The 13,171-nt window shown below is 34.1% G+C and overlaps 2 protein-coding genes across 9 annotated transcripts in view; both read left to right on the top strand.

The window, feature by feature from the left end:
* Positions 1–3,786, top strand: part of Iav (transient receptor potential cation channel subfamily V iav) — a 37,931-nt gene extending 34,145 nt beyond the window's left edge. For 7 of the 8 annotated variants that reach the window (XM_083036945.1, XM_083036944.1, XM_083036947.1 and 4 more), the window contains 2 exons: positions 1,264–1,576; positions 2,534–3,786. In XM_083036945.1, coding sequence (XP_082893071.1) covers positions 1,264–1,576; positions 2,534–2,708 — 488 coding nt within the window. In that variant the 3' untranslated portion in view covers positions 2,709–3,786. The remainder of the gene's footprint in view (positions 1–1,263; positions 1,577–2,533) is intronic. The other variant, XR_014425240.1, reaches the window with a different exon arrangement.
* Positions 3,787–5,579: 1,793 nt separating this feature from the next.
* On the top strand, positions 5,580–12,029 carry LOC145935176 (venom allergen 3). The gene is made up of 7 exons (XM_083036292.1): positions 5,580–5,738; positions 6,504–6,674; positions 6,767–6,851; positions 7,381–7,516; positions 9,670–9,944; positions 11,617–11,712; positions 11,968–12,029. Exons 1-7 carry the CDS (start codon positions 5,580–5,582, stop codon positions 12,027–12,029), a joined length of 984 nt encoding a protein of 327 aa, XP_082892418.1.
* Positions 12,030–13,171: the final 1,142 nt, after the last annotated feature.

The following is a 13,171-nucleotide window of genomic DNA, read 5'->3' as shown; positions in this document are numbered from 1 at the left end:
AATATTAGTATTATACATAATACATATATAATGTAATTGTATAAAATAAGAAATATCAGAAAAGAATCGAAAGTCTTTTTCTAATAATCATCAATCAAATATAATAGAAAAACGAAAAAAAAAAAAAAACGATTGTTATAATATTTTCATTAAAACGACAAATTATTTAATTTGTCGTTTTAATGAAATTAAATAATTTTTCTAAAAGATGGCAAAAAGTATACACCAAGCATATAAAATTACCGAAATTACTCACTTATGTGTGCGTATATACATACATAGCTAAATGTTTTTGATAGTCGTCTCTACGTTTTATAAAAGGGACAAGTTATTACTCTTTAAAATCTTCTACGAGAGGAAGAAAGAAATATAATTTGTTAACAAGGTCTGGAAAAGGATCCGTTCAAAACTCACATGCGTGGGTCTACATGATTAAAGATTTCTAGCCATTGTTCCAGCATTTTATATAAAAAAATGTAGATATTGAGGTACTCTTTAAGATCTCTCATGATAGGAAGAAGAATATATTACCATGAATTAGGTTTCAAAAGAGTTTCATTTAGCCTGAAATTCTTACTCATGCATGCTTAAGCTATAATTAAAAATTCCTGGCGTTCGTCTTTACGTTTTGAGTTAAGTAATGCAAATATTGTGGCACTAGAACGTTTAAGATAGAGAAAAAAAGAATTTGCTAAGAGAATCAGGTGTCAAAGGTTTTGCTTAGTCGAAATACTTACGCGCTGTTAAATATATTTCGAAATGTTTATGTGACCATCTCCTTTGCACTTCATGCAAAAAAAATTTATTAAAAAAATTTATTTTGCATTTATATAAAAAAAGAAAAACGAAGATTTATTTATATTACTTATATATTGAATATAAATTTAATAAATAGTATCTAATAAAATCATGTTAATAAAAAATTAAAAATGCAGTTTCAGTTTTCTTTTATGATACAAATATGAAATTATATAATATAGTTATAAAAAATATTATAATAGGACAAAAATATATTTATCAGAATCAAGAGTAAAAAAAGTAATAGGAAAATATATAAAAGAATATATTTTTTCAAATAAGCTCTCATTAATTGTACCTACGTAAAATCTCATCATTTTAATAAATGCAAAATAAAGTTTTATGTTTTTTTATTATAATTTTAAATAACCAACAAACTTTTACATCTGCAAATCTTTTGTATGTGTCCGAAAGAAAATATATTCTGCAATATTATCCAAAAGAGATTATATCCGTCGTTTACAGGAAATAATTTGCTAGGCAACGAAGCTCGCCTTCGAAGAATAAAATCTGCGAATAATAGATTTATCACTACGTCAAAACGGTCACACCGTGATGACGTTGACGATAGTTCCTCGTCCACTGTATCAATCGAACGAAATCAGCGATATCGACCATTATTTAATGATCCGGAAGAAAGACCAACAAATCATATCGAGATTGAAGGTCGAAAGACTTCCATCGAAACAATTAAATCGGAAGTCAAGCAGAATGGTAGTATTCCAGTCAAGCCACCGGATAAAGTTCAGAAACGTCGGCCGAAAACGGCCAAGAACAGGTAACAATGACTCATAGTCGATGATGAATCACGACATTTTCTAATAATTTCGTGATGAATCAGTATATACGAATTATAGCAAAGTTAGATAGGAAAATATTTTTATATTTGCGAAAATTAAACAATTTAAACGAGAGAGCAAAAGAAAAAAAAGAGCTGGTATATTCTATCGCAATTTTTCAAATTTAAAGCAAAAACGAGAAATGTTTTTTTAACGCTATGAATAAATAGTTTCATAAAAATATGTATGATTTTAAAAATACTTGTGAACTTATAAATGATTTTGTTTATTCCTAATGAACAGTGACAAATTTGTAGCTTTTTTTTACAAATTATTAGACAGATATATTTTATATGAAACTGAATGTTGATATTTATTGAATCGATATATCAATTATTTATATTAACTAATCACGAAACAATCGATAGTAAGTGAATGGGAGAGAGAGAGAGAGAGAAAGCGAAATTTATATCTATTGCCTTTTTGAATAAATAACGGTGCGTTAACTGACGTGATTTAAATAATGTATTAATTAAATTTCGTCTAATATAATTATCCCGTCGTTGGCGCTATTCAGGATAAAATCATCATGTATGCACTATAGATTATTTGATTTTTTTCTCAACAAAGATATATCCTTGCATTTATAGTTTCAGCAGAAAAATATATGATCATATTAATTAGAATAAATTGTATATAAATAAATTTTTTTATTTAAAGCTTAATTACAAATATATACATATATAATATTAAAAATTGGAAGGTGAAAAAGTAAAAGACGTACGATAATTGATGATACATTTGTGTGACATTTTTCGCTACAAAAATATAGATTAAGAAATATATAGCTTAAAGAAAATCTGAAGCACCCTATTGAATTAGATAGCGGATTCAATGAGCGGACGATTGATTATTTCCTTAATCAATCCGCGCTTTTTTAATGCATGCATGCGTAGGGTATCGCCTAAGGAAATAGAGGAGTCGACGAAGAGGAGGGAATCGATTGAGCAGAATAAGGCGGCATCACCGCCAACGTCCTCCTCGGATCCGCTCGAGCCATGGAGCACGCGTGGCATCACCGACATGAACACAATATTGGCCTGGCGGGAGAACGCACCGGATAGTCCTTAATATGCTTTTATGACATTTTGCGCTGCACCGATCACGATGCCGCACATGGATGATCGCCCATAAAGAAGCCTCATGCTTGAACGAGCCCTTATTTCGAATATTGCGTAAGTTCAGCTTTAAACTAATACGCGTGGTGAATTTTGATTTAATTCAGAAATTATGACAAACTTATTAATTGAAGAGATATGCGAATAACACTTTATAAATAATTATAAGAATTAAAGTATATAAAATATATATTAATCAACAACAGCTTTTCACATATATAAAAGATTGGCTCACTGTTTTCCGAAGGAAATTTTGAAACACAGATTAATGTTGCATAAATTAGTTTTTTCGACGGTATCGCATGATTAATGTAAAAGAGAGAGCTTGAGTTACACAGGGATGATAAACAATTTGTAAAGATACACGATCGATTTGCATATATGGCAGTATTATGTGTATAAGCTACTGCTAATATAAGTTTTACTTACAATTAATCTTGCTCGCGCATCGTGTATCTTATTGTGGATGACATGCCATTAAAAGTAACAGGCTTCCGTATGATAATTATTAAATCAAACCCACACACATATTATACACATACACACATGCCAGGGACCAAGTAACATTAATTCATCGTTACGTAATTTCTATAGGGATTGCACGATGAGAGATTTTCATATTCATATGTATGCATATCTATTAAATGAGCCGCTAAGAAATTTCTCAACGATACAACATCTCTGTGTAGCAAGAAATGTACCTCTTTGTGCTTTAGAAGATATTTCCAACTTTGAGGGAGATTCTAGATTTTAGATCTCTTACAAGATTCGCCAATTACGCAATTAAAACACTCGGCAAGTTATGAGCTGCAATATCGTGCGACAATAATTATATTCTCGCTGATAATATAATTATTAACTGGTTTCTTACTTATCCCATTTTTTGCGCATAGTTCACACTTCAAAGATTATATATATTATATGGCATCGAAGATTATATATCCCGCAGAAAATTGCAGAAAACAAAAATATCTTGAAATATATATCTTCAAATCTCCGTGTGTAAATACTTGTGCAGACAGATACTATTTGTGTACGCGAGACGATGTATAAAATAAACTATTTTCACAAGTGCGTATTATTAATTTGAAATTCTTCAGATTAATTTTAATTTCTTCTGCGTGTTTCATTGCCCATACGCCGCTTTTCGTTTTAATCAAAATGTTTGACATGCCATTACTCGGAAATGTAAATTGCGTTACTGACAAAACAATCAGCCCTTGCAAAATCGAGTTGTCGCATATGCATACTGTTTTACGTTAAAACGTTAAGTAAATTTACAATGTCGTTAAACGCGTCATATAGTCTACTTTCCCAAAATTTGTGCATTTCTGCTTCGCATATGGTATCTGTGAAAGAGCGTTGTATATTTTATATTTATTTATTTATTTTTATGTATTTAATTGTTGAGAAAAGAGAAATTTTTCGAAAAACTACGGGGAGAGAGATACACAACGGCTCGGTTGAATAAATAAATATCTCTCACGCGCGCGCGAGAGAACGAGAGAGATCGATCGAAAATTTGAATCACTCTCGCAAGTATAATACGCCACGGCTACCATACATTAGTTTCGTCGACAATCTCCACCTATTGTCGCGATACAGCGATACAGGCGAGAGGAGAGACGGCGAAATGTTTGACGACGGTCTCGGAAATGCGCGACGGAACTTGGGAAGTTCTTACCTTCCCATGCGTATTGAAACAGTAATGATATGAGAGGCGGCTTCGGCTAGGCGAAATGAAAACACGCGCCGCACAAGCAACGAACTTGCCGAACAAGCACGTTTACACGCTATAACATCTCCCGCGGGGATCGAACAAACAAATTTCGACCCTCTACGCCAGAATTTCACCGTGATATTACTATCGAGAGCTTTATGAATCGCACTTAGAGGAGGGGAACAAAAACCACGAAATTGTTCTACGAATAGAGACTACGAAATTGTTCTACGAATCGTACTTTATATAGCCAAGAGAATCGTTTATTATATTTTTATACATGTTTTTTGAATCTTTGCTCTTTACCATTTCTTTTAATTTGATACAGACTGGACGTCCAATTTGTGTGTTCTCTTATAATTCTTCAATATCGATTTCTATAATATTACATATTACTGGATATTTTGCTAATATTTAGGTAATTAAAATATGTGATTAAAGTAGCTGTCGCATTGACAAAAATTTCGAAAATGTCACGCGAGCTTGAAGCCGGTCAGAAACGCGCAAATTAAGCGACATGAAATACAACCACCACCGCAATACTTCGCAACCCGGAAAGAAAGGGGGCGAAGAGGATGAAGAGGATAGATAAATTTTGGATATAAAGCAATGTGCCACGCAAGCAAATAAAAATATCGGCCTGCCGAGAGTGCCGAGCATTCCGCCCGCGAGACAATTTATCAGCGAACCGTCCCGGCAACGATTTCGTTTTCTTTACACGCAGCCGCGAAATTCTCGGTCCGTAATAAATGCGGAATTGAAATAGTTTGCTCGCGATGCGTTGCTTAGGTACATACATACATCTCGTTTTCAGTTCGCGCATCGATCAAGCGCAAAATCGACCAGAGGTTTGGTTCGCGTATATATAGGCGATATGAATTTCCGTTCCGTTGCGCGATAAATTTTCCCTACGAATCCAGGCGTCTCGAACTGTCGAAGTCGCTAAATTGATTCGCGCGGTTTGAAGTTGGGCAACTCGAGAGAGAGAGAGAAAAAAAAAAGAAACAGAAGAAAAGCTCGCGATTAAGCGTAGATCGCGCAGAGCTGAAGCGCAATTGCAGCTGACGCGCGCGATCAATTTCGCGGCAGCGGCGATGGTTGACGATGATGAAGTTCGATCCGGGGATGACAGTTCGCACCTTTTATCTGTTATTCTTCGTCGCGCGTTACGACGAGGCGAGAGGAAAGATATTATCGAGCCGCGACCGTGAGGACAAAAATTATTGCCGCATCTGTCCCGATCACACCATGTGCTTGTTCCCTGTAAATATTTATACATATAGAAGCTTCATATAGAAGATGGGTAATATTGTGCATACACGTAAACTCCATTCGATCGATTAGAATAGCAAGTTAATATTTAATATTCAATATTGAATATTCTATTTATAAATCAATATATTCAAAATCGTGACAAAACATGCTGATATGATATTCGAGATCCACATCCAAGTGTCTAACCCTTTAATCATTTTATCAAAATAACATTTTATATTTAATATGTTATAATTGAGAAATTAAACTCCCTTTTGCAACGAAAAAATATACGAGGGTGTTTTAAAATGTAACAGCAAATTAAATATTTTGAGATATATGATTCAATTAGAGATACAAATGATATATCATTTTTCTACATAATCACCCTCCTTTTCAATACAATTCTCACATCGTTGCACCAACTTCTTTAATCTTACAGCCTCTCCTACATAGCCCCCTGACCTTGCTCTCTTTGATTATTATATGTTTGGATCCCTAAAGGATACTTTAAAAGGACGAAGATTTAGGAATGATGACGAGGTCAAAGAAGCGATGCATTCCTCGCTGATGGCACCAAAAACATTTTTTTAAAAATGGAATAAAGAAGTTGGTGCAACGGAGTAAAAATGTATTGAAAAGGAGGGTGATTATGTAGAAAATATATCATTTGTATTTCTAATTGAATTATACATCTCAAAATATTTAATTTGCTGTTATTTTCTGAAACATCCTCGTATTATTATTTTTACAATCGCTCAACCCTGTGTGCAGTCCGATTGCGAGGGCGCGGATTGCGTCGATATGGAGTGCAGCGATCTCGACGGGGAGGATATCGAAACCGTGCTCGACAGTCATAATTTTTATCGGGTCGCTATAGCGAGCGGCAAGGAGAGCCGCGGAAATCCCGGGCCGCAGCCCGCCGCGAGGACCATGATGGAATTGGTAGAAAAATCGACTGAACACGCGCGATATTTAATCATTTATCCCGAAGGGTGGCGGAGACGCGGCATCTGAAGCGTCATTTGTTTCGACAGATCTGGGACGACGAACTCGCCGTTATAGCACGTCGATGGGCGTTGCAGTGCAAGCTCTTCGAGAAGGATCAGTGCCGAGACATTGGCAAGTAACTCCAACGGATATATCTCATTTTTCATCCCTCTCCCTCCCTTCCTTTCTTTCTTTCTTTCTCTCTCTCTCTTTCTCTCTCGTCTCGTGCCGTTATTTTTCAATATCCAATAACCCGTGCAGATGCGAAATTATTCTATCGATATGGTAGCCGAAACACGCGCATATATGCGTTGCATTATGTAGATAAGATTGAGAAGATACGTCTAATTTTCTAATCGCGCGCTCTCTCCGATTTTTATCAGAATTTATTCAGAGTTCACAGATTTTGATGCTAACAAAAATGACAAGAACATTAATGGTAAAAAATATTTTTCAGTATCTGAAATGTTGAAATTTTTTAAAATTAAAGCGATATTCGATATTTGCAAAATTATACTAGGGAAAAAGAGAGCCAAGAGTTTTATTGTTAATAAGACAGAGAATTCGGTGAGAACGAATCTTGTTATAACCGAGAACGATTACTATACTCCGAAGTCGTGGTGCATACGGATGCCTTATTGAAACGAGTCGCTCGTTGCAGAACGATTTGGAGTATGGCAGAATGTGAACGTACTCGACATGGACAGCGTGGAAAATGGCACGAGTAGGGAAAGAATTCACTTTCATATTACGTCGTGGTACGACGAGGTAGAGGACTTCGACAACGCGGAAATCGGGTAAAACTCGAAAGTGTGCGTGTGTATATATACAGGATATACAGGATGTCCCGTACCTAGCGAGCCATCTTTCACCTAGATGGATCTTTTGACCAATTTCTCTTTGGCGAAAACGTCGAGGGAGGATCATTTATCATTTGTCCGTGCAAGTTCTCAATTCTTAACAATAAATATCTTCTTGACCAATTCTTGAATTAAGAATCTATTATAAAATGAAGTTTACTTCAAGTTTAAGCACTTGAAATTTAAGAAGAAGGATTTATCTTTTGTATTTTTAAATTTGCTTTCGAAACTTCCCCCCTTTTTATTTTCTCAATTACTTCTAGCTCAACTATACTATTTCTTCTGGCTATCTGTTAAGAAAAAATTGATTCCAAATCGATCGACGATGCGTTCGAAAGATGGCTAGCTAGGTATGATACACCTTGTATGCAAATCGCGCGACAGAATCGGCGTAAATATACACGCGCAGTTTCCTTCGCGCTCGTGTATGTAGGTCGATGGTAACGCGTGCACGAATCGCGATGCCGTCAAGAGGAAGGTACAATAGCCCGAGCCCGAGTTGATCGGAACGACTCCTTTGTGCCGAGAGACTCTACTACTCCTTTGTGAATGGCCGATGTTCGATCCGGCGTGTAGACACAGCTAACTCGGTCCGCCAAATTTCGGGGGAAGGTTTGCGGCTCCCGCTCTGTTCTTCATTGCCCTTTCTCTCTCTCACATTTTCCCGATCCTCTATTTCATCCCTCGTATCCACCCTCTTTTCTTCTATTGCCCGCGATCGCGGTTGTCTCGGGGGACTCAGTGCTGGTTTTAGATGCATCTGTGCCCTGAGCGATAATCTTTCCCACGTTCTCCTTACCGTCTTCCTTTTCCCTGAATTAAAATTTGAAAACACGAATATGCGCGATAAACTATAAAAATCTTAAATATATATATGTATATCTTTTTTTTTTACGAAATAAAATTTACAGTGATTTATAAAATCTTTATTTATAATAGTAGAATGCATATAAAATGATGTAAATATATATGGACGTAGCTATCTAATTTTATAATATTAAAGATATTTTGTTTTTTTACACTTTCTTTTTTTCTATTCTGCAGAAAAACTATCATACATACTTATACATATGTATGTAAAATATGTATATATATAAAATCTAAATTTAGAAACATAATTTTCTATAAAAAAATATCTAAATTATTTCAATATTTTGATATATGCTATCCGTTCTTTTCTTGGTGCCTTGAGCTCGTCTTTATCTTTCTAAAACCAATAGTAGGAGAAGGTTAAAGGAAAGGAAAGGGATGAAACGACTTGACCGTCGTAGAGAAAATGACCGAAGACCGATTCTATAGAATAGAGGGTGGAAATAGGTAGGAATAGCGGATGGTGTTCTTCTTCTGTCGCCGGGAACAATCAAAATCGCGTATTCTCTCGATAAATTGGAAATCGAGAGTGCTATTGTACCGGCCCAAATTACTCGTCGATAGTCCGGTATACATGGATCCCCCAGCAGCTATGAGCTGCTGCCGTCTTTTTTTTTATTCAGGTCTGATAGGAAAAAAAGTTTCAATTTCCTATAAGAAATTTCCTATACATAAAAATGTAATACAATATCAATCTCGAGCTTTAACCTTGTAAAGACGTCTGAAAGAAGTGTACGAGAAGACATATTACCTTATCATTTTTTATACATATCTACAGATGTCATGATTTATTTAAATTTATTTATTGAATAAATTTGTAATAGAGATAAATAGATAGATGTAGAAAATAGATGAAAGGACGTGCAGAAAATATTATCTCCAAATTATGGGAAGAAAGAAAAGATATAATTAAAATGTAATTTTTATAATACTTTCTCCTTAAACAAAGTAAGTCTCTTAGAATTATTATACATATATTTTTTATAAAAAAACAAGAATTTAATTCATAATTATTTCCTTCATAAAATTTGATTAACAATTTCCATTTGCAACTTTAAGATGAATCTATAAAGGCATTTCCCGAGACTTGCGTAAAAATTTCAAATTATGAAAAGCTTCTCTCCCATCCTAATTTAAATTCAAGTTACGCGTCAATGGAGGGATACCCAAAGGCTGCCGACCATCCACCTTCATTTAGTTCAGATAATTGTACCTTTCAGACTAGTGAACTACTCTAGCGCGGCGTGGCAACTCTCCTCTTACATTCCCCTCGCATCGGCGACGTTCATTTACGTTGGTTGCGGCCGCGCGATTTACACGCTCGACTTGAACAAGACCGCGACGACGCCCGGCGGGTTTGGGAATCGGGTCGAAGTACTCGTGTGTAATTACGGACCCGTCGATCGCACCGCGCCCCGGCAGCTCTACAAGCTCGGCCGACCGGGTCTATGCCCATCCGGAACCTTCCCCAGCAACCGTTATCAATCCCTCTGTAGTAAGTGTAGATTCTATCTTAGAAGAGACTTGAACTGATCTCTATATTTTTTAATAAAAAATTAAGATAGATTTACAAGAAGAGAAAAAAATTATAAAGAATAGACGTTATAAGAGAAAGTATGTCTATATAGTATATTATAATTTATGGACTCTTTAGGCTATTCTACAATTTATTTACTTCAAATCAGATTACACAACAGCATAAATATTAATACAAGACGAGTAGCTATAAATTCTACTGCCAAATTTGCACATTGCAAATATATTCAAGCTGATTATGTACTTGTAAGATATCTTGCAAGGTGTTTATATCGTATATATACGAACAATAACGTTAACAAAACAATCTGTCAATTGTTACTCTCTGAACAAACAGCCATATGTGGTTCGCTTGCAAATCCCAAGTAACAATGCGAGGGTCATCCACTGTTGTCACGTTGGCCGTTCATGCACGTTCGTTACTACTTACTTAGCAACCGAATACTTAGCCAGCTCTTCTCCGTCGATTCGTTGCTTCATCGATCGTTACGGGACACGCGACCACTCGGTTAATCCTTAAGCACGAAAGCTCGTTTATCTTTATCGATGTTCCTGAGTCTGAGATGCCGGGGGCACTTTTGTGTAAGAAGATTACCTTTGTCTACAGAAGTGGGAAATCTTTCTCTCACCGTTAATGCCTGCTGAACCGTCTTGCGATCCGTATTTTCGTTATCATATTTTTATATATATACTTATTTTTTTATATGTTTTCTTTATATACATATTGTACTTTATTGGACAAACACATAATTATATGGTTTCGAAAAAAAGTTTAAAAGAGACGAAAGGAGTATGTAATAAGTATGCTATCAAAGTCTTTTCACTATACTTTTTTAGAGAAATATTTTACAACATTTTGTTGTACTCTTTATATTAAAATCAAAATTTTTAATGTCATTATGTGTGAATTACATTATTTCTTCATTTTGAATTTTTCGCATACATGAAAACACATAAGTCTGCAGTTTATGTGCGATCAAGATGAAGGAAACAAAGTTGTTATTCTTCATTATCGTATATCTTCTCTCGCGTTGATAGCATTAGTCAACCAGACGAAACCAGGTTAAGATCCGTCAATGCGGATCAGTGTTTTCATATTCATTCCCGGCTGACAGCCTCAAAATGATGGCAAAAATAAATTAATGCTGACTAATCTTGCTTTATTAGAATGTAAAAAGAACGATAGTTACTTTTTTGAACGATCAGCATCGGTCTTATTATACGGTGTATAGCGATTATTCATGCTTTTGTATGAACATCGAGAACCTGACATAAGAATGATAAATGGATTAATATCTACAACAGGGACATATCGGTCGTTCCATAATAATTTGGACGTTTTCATTCTTCTCACGTAACATATCCTCCCGAAAAATGATCTCGTAAATAAATATATGTATACATGTTTCTTAGAAGATACGAGCATTTTTTTCTGAAATAAAAGATTGGAAGGCAAACTAAAAAAAATATTATTTAATATAAAGACGGAGATAGTTTTATATTGATTAAACGATAAAGAGAGTTCTGATAAATTAAAAATAAATGATGATACGAATAACCATCTCGCAATATTATTTTGATATTAATTCTAATTTTTTTCTGAGCACTAATATATTTAATATTTTATTTAGAATTGGTACAAGATTCATCATTTTTGAATAAATCAAATCGAAGATTCCAAATGAGAAACAGGCAGCAGATAAGCAATAGTACCGCCTTCATCGTCCGTACTGTTTCTCTGAGTCAGCTATTGTTATTGTTATATTTAACGATGCAATTGCATTGCAGATAAGCGTGGTTAAACATCATTTTAAGATAATCAAAATATTGAACTATTATGTGTGTTTGTGTATCTATAGCTTACGCGTAATGATATCAGATGTTAGATGTATCTAAATTACAATGCACACAGTGTGTGCATTTGAATACGCGATAATGCCACCATAATCCGAGTAAATATAATATTACTACTGTGATCACAGGTAAATTGTTAAAATTGCCGGTCACAAGTACAGCCAGTGATTTAGCAGTTACCAGTTTATAAATTATGGAAATGTGATAGACACACACTACACATGTGCAAATATTGTATATCGCATTACAAAATTGACTACGGAGATTTTATCGACAAACATGAAATAAATTATGAATATTTAACTTTTATTTATTAAATCTAAATTTGAAGACTAAAGTTTATTTTTGTTTGAAATACAAATTGAATTTTATAATCAAGCACATTAAATATTATTATGTTCCTAATTTTCATGTCGCGAGAAGAGCGAAGTTGTGTGATTTCAATAAAGCAAACTTTAGTAATTTTAATATTTTAATAATCTGTAACTTTTCTATGGATATTACAATATAATTTCCATGGTTTTTAATCCTCAGCGTTGCTTTTTAACTAATATTTTGAAATCCCAAACAAATGAATTAAATCGATGAAACTTTGACTTATTAAATTGCTAAAAATTTAAATTGCAAATTTGATTTAAATAATTTCTCTAATTTTGAAAGAGAGAGAGAGAGAGAGAGATATGAAAAATATATACTTAAAAATGGAAAGAATTAAAAGAACGAGGAGAGATATGAAATATGAAGAAATATGCTGTAGTTCGAAGTGGGATGAGTATGCAGAAAGCGGCAAGAACTTACAGTGTTCTTTATGCGTACATTTATCGATGAATACAATCTATTATAATTAACAAAAAAGAAAAGAGCAAAGTTTTTCTCCAGAATAAAAAAGAAAATTGAAAAACAACTGGGAATTTTATACAAATTTTGCAGCTATGGATTACTTCTAAGAAACATTAGATTCGCCGCTTATGCATATTTACGCGTAAAAAAAGTTAAATTAAACACGGATTCAAGATATATAAAATGGCTAGAAAAGAATTTGTCGCGATTTATTTGTATCGTCATTGTAATTTGTCTCTCTTCCTTTCTTTTAAGACACAAGCTTTATTACACGAATAAAATCAAAATTAGAATCGAGTCGATTATATTTTAAGCTCTTGAAATGTATTCTAGAAACGAACGGAACTTTTATGAATAAACTTATTTCTATCTATACTCAAAAGCATTTGGAAGCTGCATTCAATAATATTGTTAATAAAATATTGACAGTAAAATTATTTCCGGAAATAAACTTTTGCACGTTGTCTTTTGTAAACATATATAGAAAAAAAA

The sequence above is a fragment of the Prenolepis imparis genome, unplaced genomic scaffold, assembly GCF_030444845.1.
Source record: "Prenolepis imparis isolate NDT839.2.m4 unplaced genomic scaffold, iyPreImpa1.0 SCAF_4, whole genome shotgun sequence".
In the NCBI taxonomy this organism is placed as follows: domain Eukaryota; kingdom Metazoa; phylum Arthropoda; class Insecta; order Hymenoptera; family Formicidae; genus Prenolepis; species Prenolepis imparis.
The sequence above is the reverse complement of the archived record's forward strand: the minus strand, read 5'-3'. Positions and strand labels throughout refer to the sequence as shown.